At 57.7% G+C, this 21246-nt stretch overlaps 1 protein-coding gene across 1 annotated transcript in view; it reads left to right on the top strand.

Annotated features, from left to right (window-relative positions):
* NEURL4 (neuralized E3 ubiquitin protein ligase 4) overlaps positions 1-21246 on the top strand; it is a gene marked incomplete at its 5' end in the record, with an annotated part of 57563 nt that overhangs the window by 30891 nt on the left and 5426 nt on the right. The window contains 11 exons of the mRNA XM_086871706.1: positions 1318-1533; positions 2786-2884; positions 4060-4242; positions 5443-5580; positions 7882-8040; positions 10898-11077; positions 14273-14354; positions 15876-15974; positions 16638-16764; positions 18591-18700; positions 20191-20362. Coding sequence (XP_086727832.1) covers positions 1318-1533; positions 2786-2884; positions 4060-4242; positions 5443-5580; positions 7882-8040; positions 10898-11077; positions 14273-14354; positions 15876-15974; positions 16638-16764; positions 18591-18700; positions 20191-20362 — 1565 coding nt within the window. The remainder of the gene's footprint in view (positions 1-1317; positions 1534-2785; positions 2885-4059; positions 4243-5442; positions 5581-7881; positions 8041-10897; positions 11078-14272; positions 14355-15875; positions 15975-16637; positions 16765-18590; positions 18701-20190; positions 20363-21246) is intronic.

The following is a 21246-nucleotide window of genomic DNA, read 5'->3' as shown; positions in this document are numbered from 1 at the left end:
AGGTGTGTCTCAGGTGTGTCCCAGGTGTGCCCAGGTGTGCCCAGGTGTGTCTCAGGTGTGTCCCTCACCTGTGCAGGTGCGGATCGAGGCTCTGGACGAGCGCTGAGCGGGGTCTCTGCGGGTGGGGCTGAGTTCAGGGTCCCCCAGGTGTGTCCAGAACCCCCCAGGTGTGTCCCAGGTGTGCCCAGGTGTGTCTCAGGTGTGTCCCAGGTGTGCCCAGGTGTGTCCAGAACCCCCCAGGTGTGTCTCAGGTGTGTCCCAGGTGTGCCCAGGTGTGTCTCAGGTGTGTCTCAGGTGTGTCCCAGGTGTGCCCAGGTGTGTCTCAGGTGTGTCTCAGGTGTGCCCAGGTGTGTCTCAGGTGTGTCCCTCACCTGTGCAGGTGCAGATCGAGGCTCTGGACGAGCGCTGGGCGGGGTCTCTGCGGGTGGGGCTGAGTTCAGGGTCCCCCAGGTGTGTCCAGGTGTGTCCAGGTGTGCCCAGGTGTGTCTCAGGTGTGTCCCAGGTGTGTCCAGGTGTGTCCCAGGTGTGTCTCAGGTGTGTCTCAGGTGTGTCCCAGGTGTGCCCAGGTGTGTCTCAGGTGTGTCCCTCACCTGTGCAGGTGCGGATCGAGGCTCTGGACGAGCGCTGGGCGGGGTCTCTGCGGGTGGGGCTGAGTTCAGGGTCCCCCAGGTGTGTCCAGAACCCCTCAGGTGTGCCCAGGTGTGTCCCAGGTGTGTCCCAGGTGTGTCCAGGTGTGTCTCAGGTGTGTCTCAGGTGTGTCTCAGGTGTGCCCAGGTGTGCCCAGGTGTGTCTCAGGTGTGTCTCAGGTGTGTCTCAGGTGTGCCCAGGTGTGCCCAGGTGTGTCTCAGGTGTGCCCAGGTGTGTCTCAGGTGTGTCTCAGGTGTGCCCAGGTGTGCCCAGGTGTGTCCCAGTGTGTCTCAGGTGTGTCCCAGGTGTGTCCAGAACCCCCCAGGTGTGCCCAGGTGTGTCCAGGTGTGCCCAGGTGTGTCCCAGGTGTGTCCTAGGTGTGTCCCAGGTGTGTCCAGGTGTGCCCAGGTGTGTCCCAGGTGTGTCCTAGGTGTGTCCCAGGTGTGCCCAGGTGTGCCCAGGTGTGTCTCAGGTGTGTCCCAGGTGTGCCCAGGTGTGTCCCAGGTGTGCCCAGGTGTGTGTCAGGTGTGTCCCTCACCTGTGCAGGTGCGGATCGAGGCTCTGGACGAGCGCTGGGCGGGGTCTCTGCGGGTGGGGCTGAGGTGGGGCTGAGTTCAGGGTCCCCCAGGTGTGTCCAGAACCCCCCAGGTGTGTCCCAGGTGTGCCCAGGTGTGTCCCTCACCTGTGCAGGTGCGGATCGAGGCTCTGGACGAGCGCTGGGCGGGGTCTCTGCGGGTGGGGCTGACGGCGCTGCCCCCCGGGCAGGGCCCCCCCGGCCCCCCCGCCCTTCCCCCCACCCTGCTGGACCTGCCGGCCCCGCCCACCTGGGCCGTCACCGGCGCCGAGGTTCGGCACAACGGCACCGCGGCCCGGCACAACTACGGCGTCAGCCTGGACAGACTGACGGTCAGTGCGGTCACCTGGGGGGGTCTGGGGTCACCTGGGGGGGCTGGGGTCACCTGGGGTCACCCGGGGTCACCCGGGGTCACCTGGGGTCAACCGGGGTCACCTGGGGTCACCTGGGGGGGCTGGGGTCACCCGGGGTCACCTGGGGACACCTGGGGTCACCTGGGGGGGCTGGGGTCACCTGGGGTCACCTGGGGTCACCCGGGGTCACCTCGGGTCACCTGGGAGGGGCTGGGGTCACCTTGGGTCATCTGGGGGGGCTGGGGTCACCTGGGGTCACCTGGGGTCACCCGGGGTCACCCGGGGTCACCTGGGGTCAGCCTGGACAGACTGACGGTCAGTGCGGTCACCTCGGGTCACCTGGGGGGGGCTGGGGTCACCTGGGGTCACCCGGGGTCACCTGGGGTCACCTGGGGGGGGTTTGGGGTGACCTGGGGGGGGTTGGGGGGCATTTGGGGTTACCTGGGGATGGATTTGGGGCTATTTCGGGCTTAATTTTGAGTATTTTGGCTCAAAATTAGGTCGGGAACAGGTTGGGGGTGACTTGGGGTGATTTTGGGGTGTATTTGGGGTGAATTTGGGGTGAATTCGGGTGATTTGGGGTGAATTTGGGGTGAATTTGGGGTGATTTTGGTCCGTTTTGGCTCCCCCAGGTCAGGAACAGGTTGGGGATGGATTTTGGGGTGAATTTGGGTGATTTTGGGTGAATTTGTGGTGATTTGGGGGTGATTTTGGGGTGATTTTGGGGTGAATTTTGGCTCCCCCAGGTCGGGAACAGGTTGGGGATGGATTTTGGGGTGAATTTGGGGTGAATTTTGGATGATTTTGGGTGATTTGGGGTGATTTTGGGGTGATTTTGGGGTGAATTTGGGGTGATTTTGGTCCGTTTTGGCTCCCCCAGGTCAGGAACAGGTTGGGGATGGATTTTGGGGTGAATTTGGGTGAATTTGGGTGATTTTGGATGATTTGGGGTGATTTTGGATGATTTTGGGGTGAATTTGGGTGATTTTGGGGTGCATTTTGGGGTGAATTTTGGCTCCCCCAGGTCGGGAACAGGTTGGGGATGGATTTTGGGGTGATTTTGGATGATTTTGGGTGATTTTGGGGTGTATTGGGGATGAATTTGGATGATTTTGGGGTGAATTTGGGTGATTTTGGGTGATTTTGGGGTGTATTGGGGATGAATTTGGATGATTTTGGGGTGAATTTGGGTGATTTTGGGTGATTTTGGGGTGCATTTTGGCTCCCCCAGGTCGGGAACAGGTTGGGGATCCGGCGCGGCGCCGACGACTCGATGCACCTGGTGGTGGACGGGCAGGACATGGGACCTGCGGCCACCGGAGTGGCCAAGGTGGGGCTGGGGACACCTGGGGACACCTGGGGGGGCATGGGGACACCTGGGGACACCTGGGGGACACCTGGGGGGGTATGGGGACACCTGGGAACACCTGGGGACAGCTGGGGGGACAGCTGGGGACACACCTGGGGACACCTGGGGACACACCTGGGGACACCTGGGGGACACCTGGGGGGACACCTGGGGACACCTGGGGACACACCTGGGGACACCTGGGGACGCTTTGGGGATGTTTGGGGGTACCTGGGCTCCCCCTGGCCACGCCCCGGGGGTTGTGACATCACTTCCTGCCTGGGTACGGTGTCGCTATGACGTCACAGGTGTGTTTGGGGTGTCACTTCCTGCCTGAAAGAGCCTCTGGTGACCTCACTTCCTGTTGGGGCGGGGCTTCTTTGTGACATCATAGAGAGGATGTGATGTCATTTCCCATCAGTTGGGGATGGTGATGATGTCATCAATAGCTGTGATGTCATTTCCTGTAGGGGTTGGGGTTGTTCTGACATCACAGGGGAAGTGACGTCACTTCCTGATGGGAAGCAGACAGGATGTGATGTCACACTGCTCAGTGACGTCACTTCCTGTGTGGGCACGGCCTTGCTGTGACATCACAGGAAGCTCTGACATCATTTCCTGTCGGGGTGGGGTTCTTACAATGATGTCACCGCAGAGCTGTGACGTCACATCCTGTCATGGTGGGGAGTTTATGACGTCATCTCTGCTCTTGGTGACGTCACCTGTGTCCAAGTGACGTCATTCCCATCCCGCTGACGTCACTTCCTGGTGGGGGGGGGGCTTTATAACGCCAGCTCTGGGACTCTGTGATGTCACTTCCTGTCAAATGGCGGGGGAGTGTCCATGACGTCATCCCTGTCCTCTCTTGACATCACCCGGCCCACGTGACATCTCTCCCACCCTCTGTGACATCACTTCCTGTCGGGGCGGGGCTTTGCACTGGCAGCACATCAACCCTGTGATGTCACTTCCTGTCAAGGGGTGTGTGTGTGTGTGGGGTGTATGATGTCACAGATGACGTCATTGGGAGCAGTATGACGTCATTGACGCACCGATGCCACTTCCTGTTGGGGGAGGGGGTGGGGATATTCCCGTCAGTCCCCGCCCCCTCTCTCTGACGTCACTTCCTCTCCCCCCCCCCCCCGGTGACGTCACAGAACGCGTTCGTGGCCCTGGACCTGTACGGGCGCGTCACGGCCGTGTCCATCGTCAGCGCGGGGGGAGGGGCGCCCGGGGCGGGGGGCGGAGCCGCCGACGGCCCCTCCCCCACCCCCTCCCCCACCCCCAGCCCCTCCCCCAGCGAGCCCCTCCCCCACCCCGCCGCCGACAGCGCTGATTGGGTGAGAGCGGGGAGGGGGCGGGGCTGGGGGAGGGGCTGGGGAGGGGCTGGGGGAGGGGCTGGGGGGTTTTGGCTCCGCCCCCAAATCCCTTCAAATTCCCTCCAAATCCCTCAAAAATCCCTAAAATTTCCTCAAATCCCCTAAAAATCCCCAAAATTGCCTCAAATCCCCCCAAGCCCCCCAAAATTTTCCAAAATTCCCCCAGATCCCCCAAAATTCTCCAAAATTCCCTCAAATTCCCCAAAATCCCACAAAATTCCCCAAAACTCCCTCAAATCCCCCCCAAATCCCCCAAAATTTTCCAAAATTCCCTCAAATCTACCCCAAATCCCCCAAAATTTTCCAAAATTCCCTCAAATCTACCCCAAATCCCCCAAAATTCCCTAAAATTGCCTCAAATTCCCCAAAATCCCCCAAAATTCCCCAAAATTCCCTCAAATTCCCCCAAATCCCCCAAAATTCCCCAAAATCCCCTCCAATTCCCCAAAATTCCCTCAAATCCCCCCCCAAAAGCTCCCAAAATTCATCTGGGATTCCCCCCAAAAATTTTCTTTTAACCCCCTCAATTTTCCCCAAATCCTTTGAATCGCCCCAAATTTCCTTAAAAACTTCTCAAACTCCCCCAAATCTGCCCCAAAATTGCCTCAAATCCCCCCCAAAATTCCACAGGGACCTCCCAAACCCCCCAAAATCTCCATTGGGACCCCCAAAACTCCCTTAAATCCCCCCAAAATCCCCCAAAATTCCCCTGGGACCCCCCAAATCCCCCCAAACCCCCCCCCAAAATTTGGGTTTTCTCCCCTCCCCAGGGCCCCCCGACGTTCCTGGGCTGCCACGGCCAGAACATCCTGCTGCCCAAACCCCCCAAATCCCCCCAAAATCCCCCTAAATTCCCTCCAAACCCCCCAAAATCCCCTCATATCTCCCCAAAACTCCTCCAGGACCCCCCAAATCCCCCCAAATCTCCTGAAATCCCCCCCAAACCCCCCCCAAATTTGGGGTTTCTCCCCTCCCCAGGGCCCCCCGACGTTCCTGGGCTGCCACGGCAAGAACATCCTGCTGTCCAAACCCCCCAAATCCCCCCAAAATCCCCCAAAATCCCCCAAAATCCCCCAAAATGCCCCCAAATCCCCCAAATCTCTATAGGGACACCCAAAATCCCCCCAAACCCCCCCCAAATTTGGGTTTTCTCCCCTCCAGGGCCCCCCGACGTTCCTGGGCTGCCACGGCAAGAACATCCTGCTGTCCAACGGGGGCCGCACGGCCGCGCGCGTCTCCAGCTACAACCAGGGCCTGGTGCTCGTGGGGCAGCCCCTCCCCCCCGGCCGCCTCTTCCAGGTATGACGTCAGCGGTGACGTCACCGCCGCGCGGCCGGGGCGGGGGAGAAGGGTGATGTCATAGGGGAGCGGCCAATGGGGATTGAGGGTTCTGCGATGTCATTGGGGATGGTGGTGATGTCATAGGGGGTGGTGGTTATGTCATAAGGGAGCGGCCAATGGGGATTGAGGGTTCTGCGATGTCATTGGGGATGGTGGTGATGTCATAGGGAGTGGTGGTGATGTCATTGGGGATGGTGGTGATGTCATAGGGGAGGGCCCAATGGGGATTGAGGGGTTCTGTGATGTCATTGGGGATGGAGGTGATGTCATAGGGGAGCAGCCAATAGGGATCGAGGGTTCTGTGATGTCATTGGGGATGGTGGTGATGTCATAGGTGATGGGGGTGATGTCATAGGGGAGCGGCCAATGGGGATCGAGGGCTCTGTGATGTCATAGGGGATGGTGGTGATGTCATAGGTGAGCGACCAATGAGGATTGAGGGTTCTGTGATGTCATTGGGGATGGCGGTGATGTCATAGGGGAGCGGCCAATGGGGATTGAGGGTTCTGTGATGTCATTGGGGATGGCGGTGATGTCATAGGGGAGCGGCCAATGGGGATCGAGGGTTCTGTGATGTCATTGGGGGTGGTGGTGATGTCATAGGGGATGGTGGTGATGTCATAGGGGAACAGCCAATGGGGATTGAGGGTTCTGTGATGTCATTGGGGATTGTGGTGATGTCATAGGTGATGGCGGTGATGTCATAGGGGAGGGGCCAATGGGGATTGAGGGTTCTGTGATGTCATTGGGGATGGAGGTGGTGATGTCATAGGGGATGGGGGTGATGTCATAGGGGAACAGCCAATGGGGATTGAGGGTTTTGTAATGTCATTGGGGATGGTGGTGATGTCATAGGGAGTGGTGGTGATGTCATTGGGGATAATGGTGATGTCATAGGGGGTGGTGGTGATGTCATTGGGGATGGTGGTGATGTCATAGGTGATGGCGGTGATGTCATAGGGGAGCGGCCAATGGGGATTGAGGGTTCTGTGATGTCATAGAGGGTGGTGGTGATGTCATAGGGGATTCTGGTGATGTCATAGGAGATGGTGGTGATGTCATAGGGAGGGGCCAATGGGGATCAGCGAGGCGTTGATGTCATATAGATGTCAGTGACGTCATAGGGGATGGGTCAATGGGACATTGTGGAGCTGGTGACGTCATAGGGGGTTGATGGTGACATCACAGGGCAGCAGCCAATGGCAGGTCAGGGGGCTGGTGACGTCACTGTTTGCAGTGGTGACGTCATAGGGATGGGCCAATGGGGCGCGTGATGTCATAAAGGGATGACAGCGATGTCACAGAGGAGCAGCCAATGGGAGCTCGGAGCTCCTGTGACGTCATCAGCAACGGGGATGCGGATGATGACGTCACACGGGAACGGGCCAATGGGGGATCGGGGAATTGGTGACATCACAGGCGGCGCTGCGGCGTCGCTGGGGCCGTGATGACGTCAGCACGTTGCTGATGACGTCACAGCTTCAGATTTTTGGGGTTGGGGGCTGATGGGGAGAGGGGTGTCTGTGTAAACGGGAGGTCGGTGATGACGTCACCGCGCGGGTGATGACGTCACGGTGACGTCACAGGTGCGGATCGACGCCCTGAACCCCCAGTGGAGCCGATTTTGGGAGGGGGTGGGGGGCTTTGCCCCATGGGACATGGGTGGGGCAGGGGGTCGGTGATGACGTCACCATGACATCACAGGTGCAGATTGACGCGCTGAAACTCCAGTGGAACCGATTTTGGGGGGGGGGTGTGGGGGTGGGGGTTTGCCCCTTGTGACATGGGTGGGGCAGGGGGTCGGTGATGACGTCACAGGGCGGGTGATGACGTCACGGTGACGTCACAGGCGCAGATCGACGCCCTGAACCCCCAGTGGAGCCGATTTTGGGTGGGTGGGGGGGTGGGGGTTTGCCCCATGGGACATGGGTAGGGCAGGGGGTTGGTGATGACGTCACAGCGCGGACAATGACGTCATGGTGACGTCACAGGTGAGGATCGACGCGCTGAACCCCCAGTGGAGCCGATTTTGGGTGGGTGGGGGTTTGCCCCATGGGACATGGGTGGGGCAGGGGGTCGGTGATGACGTCACCGCGCGGGTGATGACGTCACGGTGACGTCACAGGTGAGGATCGACGCGCTGAACCCCCAGTGGAGCCGATTTTGGGTGGGTGGGGGTTTGCCCCATGGGACATGGGTGGGGCAGGGGGTCGGTGATGACGTCACCGCGCGGGTGATGACGTCACGGTGACGTCACAGGTGCAGATCGACGCGCTGAACCCCCAGTGGAGCTCCTCGCTGGCCCTGGGGGTCACCGGGGCCCCCCCCGGCCGCTCCCCCCTCCCCGCCTGCGCCCACGGCCTGAAGCGCCCGGCCTGGATCCTGCAGCGGCGCGGAGTCTTCCACAACGGCAGGAAGGTGAGCCCCGGAAACAGCCCCACAACAGCCTGAGAACACCCCGGAAACACCCTGAAAATGGGCCAGAAACAACCCTGAGAACACCCCGAAAACACCCCCAAAACAGCCTGAAAACACCCCGAAAACACCCTGAAAATGGGCCAGAAACAACCCTGAGAACACCCCGAAAACACCCCCAAAACAGCCTGAAAACACCCCGAAAACACCCTGAAAATGGGCCGGAAACAACCCTGAAAACACCCTGAGAACACCCTGAGAATGGGCCAGAAACAACCCTGAGAACAGCCTGAGAACAGCCTGAGAATACCCTGAGAACAGCCTGAAAACACCCTGAAAACACCCTGAAAACGGGCCAGAAACAACCCTGAAAACACCCTGAGAACACCCTGAAAATGGGCCGGAAACAACCCTGAAAACACCCTGAGAACACCCTGAAAATGGGCCGGAAACAACCCTGAGAACAGCCTGAGAATACCCTGAGAACAGCACTAAAACAGCCTGAAAACACCCTGAAAACACCCTGAAAATGGGCCAGAAACAACCCCGAAAACACCCTGAGAACACCCTGAGAATGGGCCAGAAACAACCCTGAGAACAGCCTGAGAACACCCTGAGAATACCCTGAGAACAGCCTGAAAACACCCTGAAAACACCCTGAGAATGGGCCAGAAACAACCCTGGGAACAGCCTGAAAACACCCCGGAAACACCCTGAAAATGGGCCGGAAACAACCCCGAAAACACCCTGAGATCACCCTGAGAATGGGCCAGAAACAACCCTGAGAACACCCTGAGAACACCCTGAGAACACCCTGAAAACGGGTCAGAAACAACTCCCAAAATACCCCAAAAACACCACGGAAACAGCCTGAAAACACCCTGAGAACACCCCGGAAACACCCTGAAAATGGGCCAGAACCAACCCTGAAAACACCCCGGAAACTGCCCCAAAACAGCCTGAAAACACCCTGAGAACAGCCAGAAAATGGGCCAGAAACAACCCTGAGAACAGCCTGAGAACACCCCGAAAGCACCCTGAAAACGGGCCAGAAACAACCCCCAAAACACCCCAGAAACACCCCGAAAACACCCCCAAAACAGCGTGAGAACAACACTAAAACACCCTGAAAATGGGCCAGAAACAACCCCCTAAACACCCCGGAAACACCCCAAAACCACATGAAAACACCCTGAGAACACCCTGAAAACGGGCCAGAAACAACCCTGAAAACAGCCTGAAAACAGCCCGGGAACACCCCAAAAACACCCTGAAAATGGGCCAGAAACACCCCCAAAAACACCGTGAAAATGGGCCAGAAACAACCCCCAAAACACCCTGAAAACAGCCTGAAAACAGCCCGGAAACACCCCAAAAACACCCTGAAAATGGGCCAGAAACACCCCCAAAAACACCATGAAAATGGGCCAGAAACAACCTCCAAAACACCCTGAAAACAGCCTGAAAACAGCCCGGAAACACCCCAAAAACACCCTGAAAACGGGCCAGAAACAACCCTGAAAACACCCGAAAATGGCCCAAAAATACCCCAAAATAACCCCCAAAATCTCCGTGACCTCTCCAGAATCCCCCAAATTTTGCCCCAAAACCCCCAAATTTTTCCCCCAAATCCCCATTTTTGCCCCAAATCCCCATTTTTTCCCCCAAACTCCCAATTTTTGCCCCAAAACTCCCAATTTTTTCCCCAGAACCCCAAATTTCCCATTTTTCTCCCCAGATCCGTGATCTCCCCGGGTCCCAGCCTGGAGCTGCTGACGATTCTGGGGCTCTGACACCCCAAAACCCCCCCAAAAATCCCTCCAAAAATCAAACAAATCCCCATTTTTCCCCAAAATCCCCATTTTTTCCCCAAAATCCCCATTTTTTCCCCAAAACTCCCAAATTTTTCCCCCAGACCCCCAAATTTCCGTTTTTTCTCCCCAGATCCGTGATCTCCCCGGTCCCAGCCTGGAGCTGCTCCCCGCGGGGACGGTTTTGGGGCTCTGACACCCCAAAATCCCCCCAAAATCCCTCCAAAAATCCCAAAAAATCCCATTTTTTTTCCAAAACCCCCAATTTTTGCCCCAAAACTCCCAATTTTTCCCCAGACCCCCAAATTTCCGGTTTTTCTCCCCAGATCTGTGATCTCCCAGCTCCCAGCCTGGAGCTGCTGATGATTCTGGGGCTCTGAGCTCCCCAAAACCCCTCCAAAAATCCCAAAAAATCCCCATTTTTCCCCAAAACCCCCAAATTTTTTCCCCAAAACTCCCAATCTTTTCCCCAAAACCCCAAATTTCCGGTTTTTCTCCCCAGATCCGTGATCTCCCTGGTCCCAGCCTGGAGCTGCTGATGATTCTGGGGCTCTGAGCTCCCCAAATCCCCTACAAAAATCCCTCCAAAAATCAAACAAATCCCCATTTTTCCCCAAAATCCCCATTTTTTCCCCAAAATCCCCATTTTTTCCCCAAAACTCCCAATTTTTTCCCCAGACCCCCAAATTTCCCATTTTTCTCCCCAGATCCGTGATCTCCCCAGGCCCAGCCTGGAGCTGCTGACGATTCTGGGGCTCTGAGCTCCCCAAAATCCCCCCAAAAATCCCAAAAAATCCCCATTTTTTCCCCCAAAATCCCCAATTTTTGCCCCAAAATCCCCAAATTTTTCCCCAAAACCCCAAATTTCCGGTTTTTCTCCCCAGATCTGTGATCTCCCTGGTCCCAGCCTGGAGCTGCTGACGATTCTGGGGCTCTGAGCTCCCCAAAATCCCCCAAAAATCCCTCCAAAAATCAAAAAAATCCCCATTTTTTCCCCAAAACTCCCAATTTTTTCCCCAGACCCCCAAATTTCCGGTTTTTCTCCCCAGATCCGTGACCTCCCGGGTCCCAGCCTGGAGCTGCTCCCCGCGGGGACGGTTTTGGGGCTCCTCGTGGACGGCTCCGCGCGGCTTCACCTCTTCATCAACGGCCGCGACCAGGGCGCCGTGGCCGGGGGGGTGCCCAGCCCCTGCTACGTCCTGCTGGACCTCTACGGGCAGTGCCAGCAGGTCAGGGACCCCAAAATCCCCAAAAACACCCCAAAAACACCAAAATCACAAAAATCCCAAAAATCTGGGACCCTGAAAACCCCAAAATCCCAAAAATCTGGGACCTGGAAACCCCAAAATCCCAAAATCTGGGACCTTGAAAACCCCAAATCCCCAAAATTTGGGACCTGGAAACCCCAAATCCCCAAAATCTGGGATCTGGAAACCCCAAAATCCCAAAAATCTGGGACCTGGAAACCCCAAAATCCCAAAAATCTGGGACCTGGAAACCCCAAATCCCAAAAATCTGGGACCTTGAAAACCCCAAATCCCCAAAATTTGGGACCTGGAAACCCCAAATCCCCAAAATCTGGGACCTTAAAACCCCAAAATCCCCTAAAGTGGAGGAATTCACCCCAAAACTGGGGTTGGGTGCAGCTGTTGGGTCTCTACGGGCAGTGCCAGCAGGTCAGGGACCCCAAAAACACCAAAAACACCCCAAAAACACCAAAATCACAAAAATCCCAAAAATCTGGGACCCTGAAAACCCCAAAATCCCCAAAATCTGGGACCTGGAAACCCCAAAAATCCCCAAAATCTGGGACCTGGAAACCCCAAAATCCCCAAAATTGGGGACCTGGAAACCCCAAAATCCCCTAAAGTGGGAGAATTCACCCCAAAACTGGGGCTGGGTGCAGGTGCTGGAGCTCCACGGGCAGTGCCAGCAGCTCAGGGACCCCAAAATCCCCAAAAACACCCCAAAAACACAAAAATCCCCAAAATCTGGGACCTGGAAACCCCAAAATCCCCAAAATCTGGGACCTGGAAACCCCAAAATCCCCAAAATCTGGGACCTTGAAAACCCCAAAATCCCCTAAAGTGGGAGAATTCACCCCAAAACTGGGGTTGGGTCTCTACGGGCAGTGCCAGCAGGTCAGCAACCCCAAAATCCCCAAAAACACCCCAAAAAACCCAAAATCACAAAAATCCCCAAAATCTGGGACCTTGAAAACCCCAAATCCCCAAAATCTGGGACCTTAAAACCCCAAAATCCCAAAAATCTGGGACCTGGAAACCCCAAAATCCCCTAAAGTGGGAGAATTCACCCCAAAACTGGGGTTGGGTGCAGGTGCTGGAGCTCTATGGGCAGTGCCAGCAGCTCAGGGACCCCAAAATCCCCAAAAACCCCAAAATCACAAAAATCCCCAAAATCTGGGACCTGGAAACCCCAAAATCCCCAAAATCTGGGACCTTGAAAACCCCAAAAAAACCCCAGAAACCCCAAAATCCCCTAAAGTGAAAGAATTCACCCCAAAACTGGGGTTGGGTGCAGGTGTTGGGTCTCTGTGGGCAGTGCCAGCAGCTCAGGGACCCCAAAATCCCCAAAAACACCCCAAAAACACCAAAATCACAAAAATCCCCAAAATCTGGGACCTTGAAAACCAAAATCCCAAAAATCTGGGACCTGAAAACCCCAAAATCCCCAAAATCTGGGACCTTGAAAACCCCAAATCCCCAAAATCTGGGACCTTGAAAACCCCAAATCCCCAAAATCTGGGACCTTGAAAACCCCAAATCCCCAAAATCTGGGACCCTGAAACCCCAAAATCCCCAAAATCTGGGACCTGGAAACCCCAAAATCCCCTAAAGTGGGAGAATTCACCCCAAAACTGGGGTTGGGCAGAGCTGGGCTGTCTGGGACCCCCCAAAAAAGGGATTTGGGACCCCCAAAAAATGGCTGAGCCCCCCAGATGGGTTTGGGACCCCCAAATGGGATTTGGGACCCCCCAAATGGGATTTGGGACCCCCCAAAATGGGCTGAGCCCCCAAAAAGGGTTTGGGACCCCCCAAAAAGGGTTTGGGCCCCCCAAAAAGGGATTTGGCCCCCCAAGAAAGGGTCTGGGACCCCCAAAAGGGATTTGGGACCCCCCCAATGGGATCTGGGACCCCCAAAAAGGGATTTGGGACCCCCCCAATGGGATCTGGGACCCCCCAAATGGGTTTTGGGACCCCCCAAAAAGGGCTGAGCCCCCCAAAAAGGGATTTGGGACCCCCCAAATGGGATTTGGGACCCCCAAATGGGATCTGGGACCCCCAAAAAGGGATTTGGGACCCCCCAAAAAGGGATTTGGGACCCCCAAAAAGGGATCTGGGACCCCCCAAAAGGGATTTGGGACCCCCCAAGAAGGGCTGAGCCCCCCAAAAGGGTTTTGGGACCCCCAAAATGGGATTTGGGACCCCCCAAGAAGGGCTGAGCCCCCCAAAAAGGGATTTGGGACCCCCAAATGGGATTTGGGACCCCCTAAAAGGGATCTGGGACCCCCAAAAAGGGATTTGGGACCCCCAAGAAGGGCTGAGCCCCCCAAAAAGGGATTTGGGACCCCCAAAAAGGGTCTGGGACCCCCCAAATGGCATCTGGGACCCCCAAATGGGATTTGGGACCCCCAAAAAAGGGCTGAGCCCCCCAAAAAAGGGATTTGGGACCCCCCAAGAAGGGATCTGGCACCCTGAAAGGGATTTGGGACCCCCAAAAAGGGTTTGGGACCCCCCAAAAAGGGATTTGGGACCCCCCAAATGGGATCTGGGACCCCCGAAAGGGATTTGGGACCCCCCAAAATGGGCTGAGCCCCCCAAAAAGGGATCTGGGACCCCCCAAATGGGTTTTGGGACCCCCAAAAAGGGATTTGGGACCCCCCAAAAAGGGTTTTGGGACCCCCCAAAAAGGGCTGAGCCCCCCAAAAAGGGATCTGGGACCCCCAAAAAGGGATTTGGGACCCCCCAAATGGGATTTGGGACCCCCAAATGGGATCTGGGACCCCCAAAAAGGGATTTGGGACCCCCCAAGAAGGTATCTGGGACCCCCAAAAAGGGATCTGGGACCCCCCAAATGGGATCTGGGACCCCCAAAAAGGGTCTGGGACCCCCCAAATGGCATCTGGGACCCCCCAAATGGGATTTGGGACCCCCAAAAAAGGGCTGAGCCCCCCAAAAAAGGGATTTGGGACCCCCCAAGAAGGGATCTGGCACCCTGAAAGGGATTTGGGACCCCCAAAAAGGGTTTGGGACCCCCCAAATGGGATCTGGGACCCCCGAAAGGGATTTGGGACCCCCCAAAATGGGCTGAGCCCCCCAAAAAAGGGATCTGGGACCCCCCAAAAAGGGATTTGGGACCCCCCAAAATGGCCTGAGCCCCCCCAAATCCCGGTGCCCCCCCAGGTGACGATCGTGGACGGGGGGGGCTCCCCCAGCGGGGACCCCCGGAGCCGGGGGGACGTGGAGAAAGCCGACGTGGTGGACGGTGAGGGGGGACCCCCAAACTGGGGAGGGGCTGGGGGGAGCACCCCAAAATTTGGGGGGGGTGGGAGGTTGGGGACCCGGAAATTTGGAGGGGTGGGGGGCTCGGGACCCCGAAATTTGGGGGGTGGGAGATTGGGGACCCCGAAATTTGGGGGGTGGGGGGCTCAGGACCCCAAATTTGAGGGGGTGGGAGGGAGCACCCCAAAATTTTGGGGGGCTGGAAGGTTCTGGACCCCGAAATTTGGGGGGTGGGAGATTGGGGACCCCGAAATTTGGGGGGGTGGGGGGCTCAGGACCCCGAAATTTGGGGGGTGGGGGGCTCAGGACCCCAAATTTGGGGGGGGTGGGAGGGAGCACCCCAAAATTTTGGGGGGCTGGGAGGTTCTGGACCCTGAAATTTGGGGGGGTGGGGGGCTCGGGACCCCAAATTTGGGGAGGTGGGAGGCTCGGGACCCCAAAATTTGGGGGGGTGGAAAGGAGCACCCCAAAATTTGGGGGGGTGGGAGGTTCTGGACCCCGAAATTTGGGGGTTGGGGGGCTCAGGACCCCAAAATTTTGGGATTGGAGGGGTTTGAGAGCCCAAAATTTGGGGGGGTTGGGGGGGTTGGGGACCCCAAAAATTGGGGAAACGGGGATGGGGACCCCAAAATTTTGAGGGTGGGAGGTTCGGGACCCCAAAATTTGGGGGGGTGGGTGGCTTGGAACCCTAAAATTTGGGGGGGGTGGGGGGCTCAGGACCCCAAAATTTGGGGGGCTGAGAGGTTCTGGACCCCAAAATTTGGGGAGTGGGAGGTTTGGGGACCCCAAAATTTGGGGATTGGAGGGGTTGAAACCCCCCAAATTTTAGGGAAACAGGGATGGGGAGCCCCAAATTTAGGGAGGGGTCTGGGGGGAGCACCCCAAAATTTGGGGATGGGGGGCTCTGGACCCCAAAATCTGGGGGTGGGGGAGGGTCAGAATTGTTAATTTTGGGGGCTGGAAGGGGTGGGAACCCCAAAATTTGGGGGTTGGGGGAGGTTTGGGACCCCAAAATTTGGGGGTTGGGGGGCTCAGGACCCCAAATTTTGGAGGGTGGGGTTCTCGGGACCCCGAAATTTGGGGAGTGGGAGGTTCAGGACCCCAAAATTTTGGGGGTTGGAGGGGTTGAAACCCCCAAATTTTGGGGAAACGGGGATGGGGACCCCAAATTTGGGGGGTTGAGACCCCAAAATTGGGGAGAGAAGGGGGAGAGACCCCCGAATTTGGGGTCCAGAGGGGGCGAGAACCCCAAAATTTGGGGCTGGGGGGGGTCGAGGACCCCAAATTTGGGGCTGGGGGGGTCGAGGACCCCCAAATTTGGGGCTGGGGGCGTCCTGAGCCCCCCAGATTTGGGGGGGTGGGGGGAGGGGAAAATGCCGATTTTGGGGGCTTGGGAAGGTTCCGGAAGCCCCGGATTTTGGGGGGGGGGGGTTTTTGGGGGCGGGGATTTTTTTGGGGGGGGTCCCGGGTGGGTTCTGAGCCCCCCCCCCTCGGGACCCCCCAGGGGTGAAGGAGAGCCTGTGCTGGGGACCCCCCGCGCCCCCCCAGCCCTGCCCCTACCAGGCCCTGTGCGCTCGCTTCAAGGATCTGCTGCTGCTGCCCGGTGGGTCTGGGGGCTCCGGGGGGTCTGGGGGGGTCTGGGGGGGTCTGGGGGGGATTTGGGGAGGATTTGAGGGGTCCGGGGGGGGATTTGGGGGGTCCTGGGGGGGTCTGGGGGGTCCTGGGGGGGGTCCTGGGGGGGATTTTGGGGTCCTGGGGGGTTCTGGGGAGGATTTGAGGGGTCCGGGGGGGGATTTGGGGGGGATTTGGGGGCTCCGGGGGGGTCTGGGGGGAATTTGAGGGGTCCTGGGGGGGATTTGGGGGGTCCGAGGGGGGATTTGGGGGGTCCTGGGGGGTTCTGGGGAGGATTTGAGGGGTCCTGGGAGGGATTTGGGGGGGATTTGGGGGGTCCGGGGGGGGATTTGGGGGGTCTTGGGGGGATTTGGGGGGTCCTGAGGGGTCCTGGGGGGATTCTGGGGAGGATTTGAGGGGTCCTGGGGGGGATTTGGGGGCTCTGGGGGGGTCTGGGGGGGTCCTGGAGGGTCCTGGAGGGGATTTGGGGGATCCTGGGGGGCTCTGGGGGGGATTTGAGGGGGTCCTGTGGAGGATTTGGGGGGTCCTGACCCATTTTGGGGGGTCCCAGACCCATTTTTGAGGGTCCCAGACCCGTTTTTGGGGGTCCCAGACCCGTTTTGGGGGTCCCTGACCCCCTTTTCCCCCGTTTCAGACGAGTACTTCGCCCCCGAGCCGCGCCGCAGCCGCTGCTTCTGCGAGGGCTGCGAGAGGGGAGGGGGCGACCCCCGGGACCCCCGAGAGCCCCCCCTGCCCCTGGGCTGGTGCCGCTTCAGCCTCCGGTGAAGCCTGGGGGGGTTTGGGGGATCCTGGGGGGGTTTGGGGGGTCCTGGGGGGGTCCTGAGGGGTCCTGGGGGGTCCTGGGGGTCCTGAGGGGTCCTGGGGGGGGTCCTGGGGGGGGGCCTGGGGGGGGTTGGGGGGTCCTGGGGGGTCCTGGGGGGGTTTGGGGGGTCCTGGGGGGGGTCCTGGGGGGTCCTGGGGGGTCCTGGGGGTCCTGAGGGGTCCTGGGGGGGTCCTGAGGGGTCCTGGGGGGGTCCTGGGGGGTCCTGGGGGGGTCCTGGGGGGGTTTGGGGGGGTCCTGGGGGGTCCTGAGGGGTCCTGGGGGGGGCCTGGGGGGGGTTGGGGGGTCCTGGGGGGGTTTGGGGGGTCCTGAGGGGGTTTGGGGGGTCCTGGAGAGGTTTCGGGGGGTCCCAGGGGGTCTGGGGGGGATTTGGCGGGGGGGCCTGGTGGAGTTGGGGGGTTTAAAGAGAATTTGGGGTGGAACTGGGGGGTCCTGGGGAGATTTGGGGGGGTCCTGGGGAGGTTTGGGGGGGGTGGTCCCAGGGGGATTGGGGGGGGTTTAAAGGGGGTTTGGGGTGGAATTGGGGGGTCTTGGTGAGGTTTGAGGGGTCCAGGGGAGGTTTGGGGGGGTTCTGGGGGGGTCCTGGAAGGGATTTGGGGTGGAACTGGGGGGTCCTGGAGGGAGTTTGGGGGGTTCTGGGTGGGGTTTAAAGAGGATTTGGGGTGGAACTGGGGGGTCCTGGGGAGGTTTGGGGGGGTCCCGGGGGGTCCTGGAGGGGGTTTGGGGGGTCCTGGAGGGGTTTGGGGGGTTCTGAGGGGGTTTGGGGGGTCCTGGGGGGGTTTAAAGGGGGTTTGGGGTGGAACTGGGGGGTCCTGGAGGGGTTTGGGGGGGTCCTGGGGAGGTTTTGGGGGTCCCTGGGGGTCCTGGAAGGGATTTGGGGGGGAACTGGGGGGTCCTGGTGAGGTTTGGGGGGTCCTGGGGGGGTCTCAGGGAGGTTCTGGGTGGGTTTTGGGGGTCTCTCAGTGGTTTTTGGGGATCTCTGGGTGTTTTTTGTGGGCCCTGGGTGTTTTTATGGTGTTTTTTGGGGTGTTTTTGGTGTTTTTGGGGTGGTTTTTGGTGGTTTTTAGGGTTTTTTATCTTTTTGTGTGTTCTGGGGTGCTCTTGGGGTGTTTTTGGGGTGGTTTAGGGTGTTTTTGGGTGTTTTTCCGGTGGTTTTGGTGTTTCTTGGGTGCTTTTGGGGTTTTTTTTGGGTGTTTGGCTGTTCTGGGGTGTTTTGGGGATGTTTTCTGGATATTTTTTGTTGGTTTTGGGGAGATTTTTTGTGTTTTTTGGGTGTTTTGGGGTGGTTTTCTGATGTTTTTGTGTATTTTTTGGGTGTTTTTTGGTGTTTTTGGGGTGTTTTTGGGTGTTTCTGGGTGTTTTGGGGTATTTTTTGGGGTGTTTTTGGGATGTTTTGGGGTGTTTTTGGGTGTTTTGGGGTATTTTTGGGGTGTTTTCGGGATGTTTTTAGGTGGTTTTCTGATGTTTTTGTGCATTTTTTTGGTGTTTTTGGGTGGTTTTGGGGTGTTTTTGGGTGTTTTCGGGTTGTTTTTGGGTGTTTTTTGGTTGTTTTTGGGTGTTTTCGGGATGTTTTTGGGTGATTTTTGGTTGTTTTTGGGTGTTTTTTGGGTGTTTTTTGGTGTTTTCGGGATGTTTTTGGTTGTTTTTGGTTGTTTTCGGGTGTTTTCGGGATGTTTTTGGTTGTTTTGGGGTGATTTTTTTGTGTTTTTTGTTGTTTTTGGGTGGTTTTTTTTTGGGGGGTGCCGCTGATTTTGGGGTTCCCCCCAGGCCGAAGCCGCGGCCGGAGGGGGGGGGGTGGCAGAAGTGGCCCCGGGCCTATCACGGCACCAGCGCCGGCGCCGTGCGGCGCAGCCTCGACCGCGGAGAGCTCGTGCCAGGTGGGCACCCCCGAAACGGGCACGGGGACCACGAAAACGGGCACGGGGACCCCAAAAATGGGCATGGGGACCCCAAAAATGGGGAGAGGGACCCCGGAAATGGGGAGAGAGACCCCGGAAATGGGCAGGGGGACCCCGAAAATGGGCATGGGGACCCCGAAAATGGGGAGAGGGACCCCGAAAACGGGGAGAGGGACCCCAAAAACGGGCACGGGGACCCCGAAAACGGGCACGGGGACCCCGAAAATGGGGAGAGGGACCCCAAAAACGGGCACGGGGACCCCGAAAATGGGGAGAGGGACCCCGGAAATGGGGAGAGGGACCCCAAAAACGGGCACGGGGACCCCGAAAATGGGGAGAGGGACCCCAAAAATGGGCATGGGGATCCTGAAATGGGCATGGGGACCCCAAAAATGGGGAGAGGGACCCCAAAAACGGGTACGGGGACCCCGAAAATGGGGAGAGGGACCCCAAAAATGGGCACGGGGACCCCGAAAATGGGGAGAGGGACCCCAAAAATGGGCACGGGGACCCCAAAAATAGGCACGGGGATCCTGAAATGGGCATGGGGACCCCAAAAATGGGGAGAAGGACCCCGAAAATGGGGAGAGGGACACCAAAAATGGGGAGAGGGACCCTGGAAATGGGGAGAGTGACCCCGGAAATGGGCACGGGGATCCTGAAATGGGCATGGGGACCCCAAAAATGGGGAGAGGGACCCCAAAAACGGGCACGGGGACCCCGAAAATGGGGAGAGGGACCCCGAAAATTGGCACGGGGACCCCAAAAATGGGCACGGGGATCCTGAAAACGGGCACGGGGACCCTGAAAATGGGCACGGGGACCCCAAAAATGGGCATGGGGACCCCGAAAATGGGGAGAGGGACCCCGGAAATGGGGAGAGGGACCCCAAAAATGGGGAGAGGGACCCCGGAAATGGGCACGGGGACCCCAAAAATGGGGAGAGGGACCCCGAAAATGGGCACGGGGACCCCGAAAATGGGGAGAGGGACCCCAAAACGGGCATGGGGATCCTGAAATGGGCATGGGGACCCCAAAAATGGGGAGAGGGACCCCAAAAACGGGTACGGGGACCCCGAAAATGGGGAGAGGGACCCCGAAAATTGGCACGGGGACCCCAAAAATAGGCACGGGGATCCTGAAATGGGCATGGGGACCCCAAAAATGGGGAGAAGGACCCCGAAAATGAGGAGAGGGACACCAAAAACGGACACGGGGACCCCAAGAATGGGGACTGGGAACCTGGAAATGGGGAGGGGGACCCCAAAATTGGGAAAAGGACCCCAAAATTGGGAAAAGGACCCCAAAATTGGGGAAAGGACCCCAAAATTGGGGAGGATCCCCCCCAAAAATGGGTGGGGGCCCCTCAATAAAGGGGGGGGGGTGGGACCCCCCAATCCCCTCCCCTCCTTCTGGCCACGCCCACCCGGCCACACCCCCCTAAGCCCCGCCCCCTCCCCCCTTTCCAGGCCCTTGGTCGCTGCTGAGCGCCCCCTGCCGGCCGGACCCGCCTGGCCCCGCCCACCCGCGCTCAGGCCCCGCCCCCCCGGGCTCCGGGCCACGCCCACCCGGCCCCGCCCCCCTGGTGCTGTCCCCGGCCTTGGGCTACGCGGCCCTGGAGCCGTTCGCCACCCGCGTCACGTGAGTGGGCGGGGCCTCGGAAAGGGGCGTGGTTTGGGGAAGGGGGCGGGGCCAATTGGGGGATTTTGGGGGGGGGATTTTTTGGGGGGAATTTTGGGATGATCCGGGAAAGGATTCCTGGGGATAATTTGGGATGTTTTTAAGCTATTTCGGGGTATTTTAGGATATTTTGGGATATTTTGGGTTATTCTGGGATATTTTTAAGCTATTTTGGGCTATTTTAGGATATTTTGGGCTATTTTGGGATGTTTTGGGTTGTTCCCGGATATTTTTAAGCTCTTTTGGGCTATTTTGGGCTATTTTAGGATATTTTGGGATGTTTTGGGTTGTTCCCGGATATTTTTAAGCTATTTTAGGATATTTTAGGATATTTTGGGATATTTTGGGATGTTTTGGGTTATTCTGGGATATTTTGGGATGTTTTGGGATATTTTTAAGCTATTTTGGGCTATTTTAGGATATTTTGGGATGTTTTGGGTTGTTCCAGGATATTTTTAAGCTCTTTCAGGGTATTTTGGGATATTTTGGGATGTTTTGGGTTGTTCCAGGATATTTTTAAGCTCTTTTGGGCTATTTTAGGATATTTTGGGCTATTTTGGGATGTTTTGGGTTGTTCCGGGATATTTTTAAGCTCTTTCAGTCTATTTTGGGATATTTTGGGATATTTTGGGATGTTTTGGGATGTTCTGGGATATTTTTAAGCTCTTTCGGGCTATTTTAGGATATTTTAGGATATTTTGGGGTGTTTTGGGTTGTTCTGGGATATTTTTAAGCTCTTTTGGGCTATTTTAGGATATTTTGGGATGTTTTGGGTTGTTCTGGGATATTTTTAAGCTATTTTAGGATATTTTGGGATGTTTTGGGATATTTTGGGATATTTTGGG

The sequence above is a fragment of the Cyanistes caeruleus genome, chromosome 37, assembly GCF_971803275.1.
Source record: "Cyanistes caeruleus chromosome 37, bCyaCae1.hap1.1, whole genome shotgun sequence".
In the NCBI taxonomy this organism is placed as follows: Eukaryota; Metazoa; Chordata; class Aves; order Passeriformes; family Paridae; genus Cyanistes; species Cyanistes caeruleus.
Note: the sequence above shows the minus strand (reverse complement) of the source record. Positions and strands in the feature narration are given on the sequence as shown.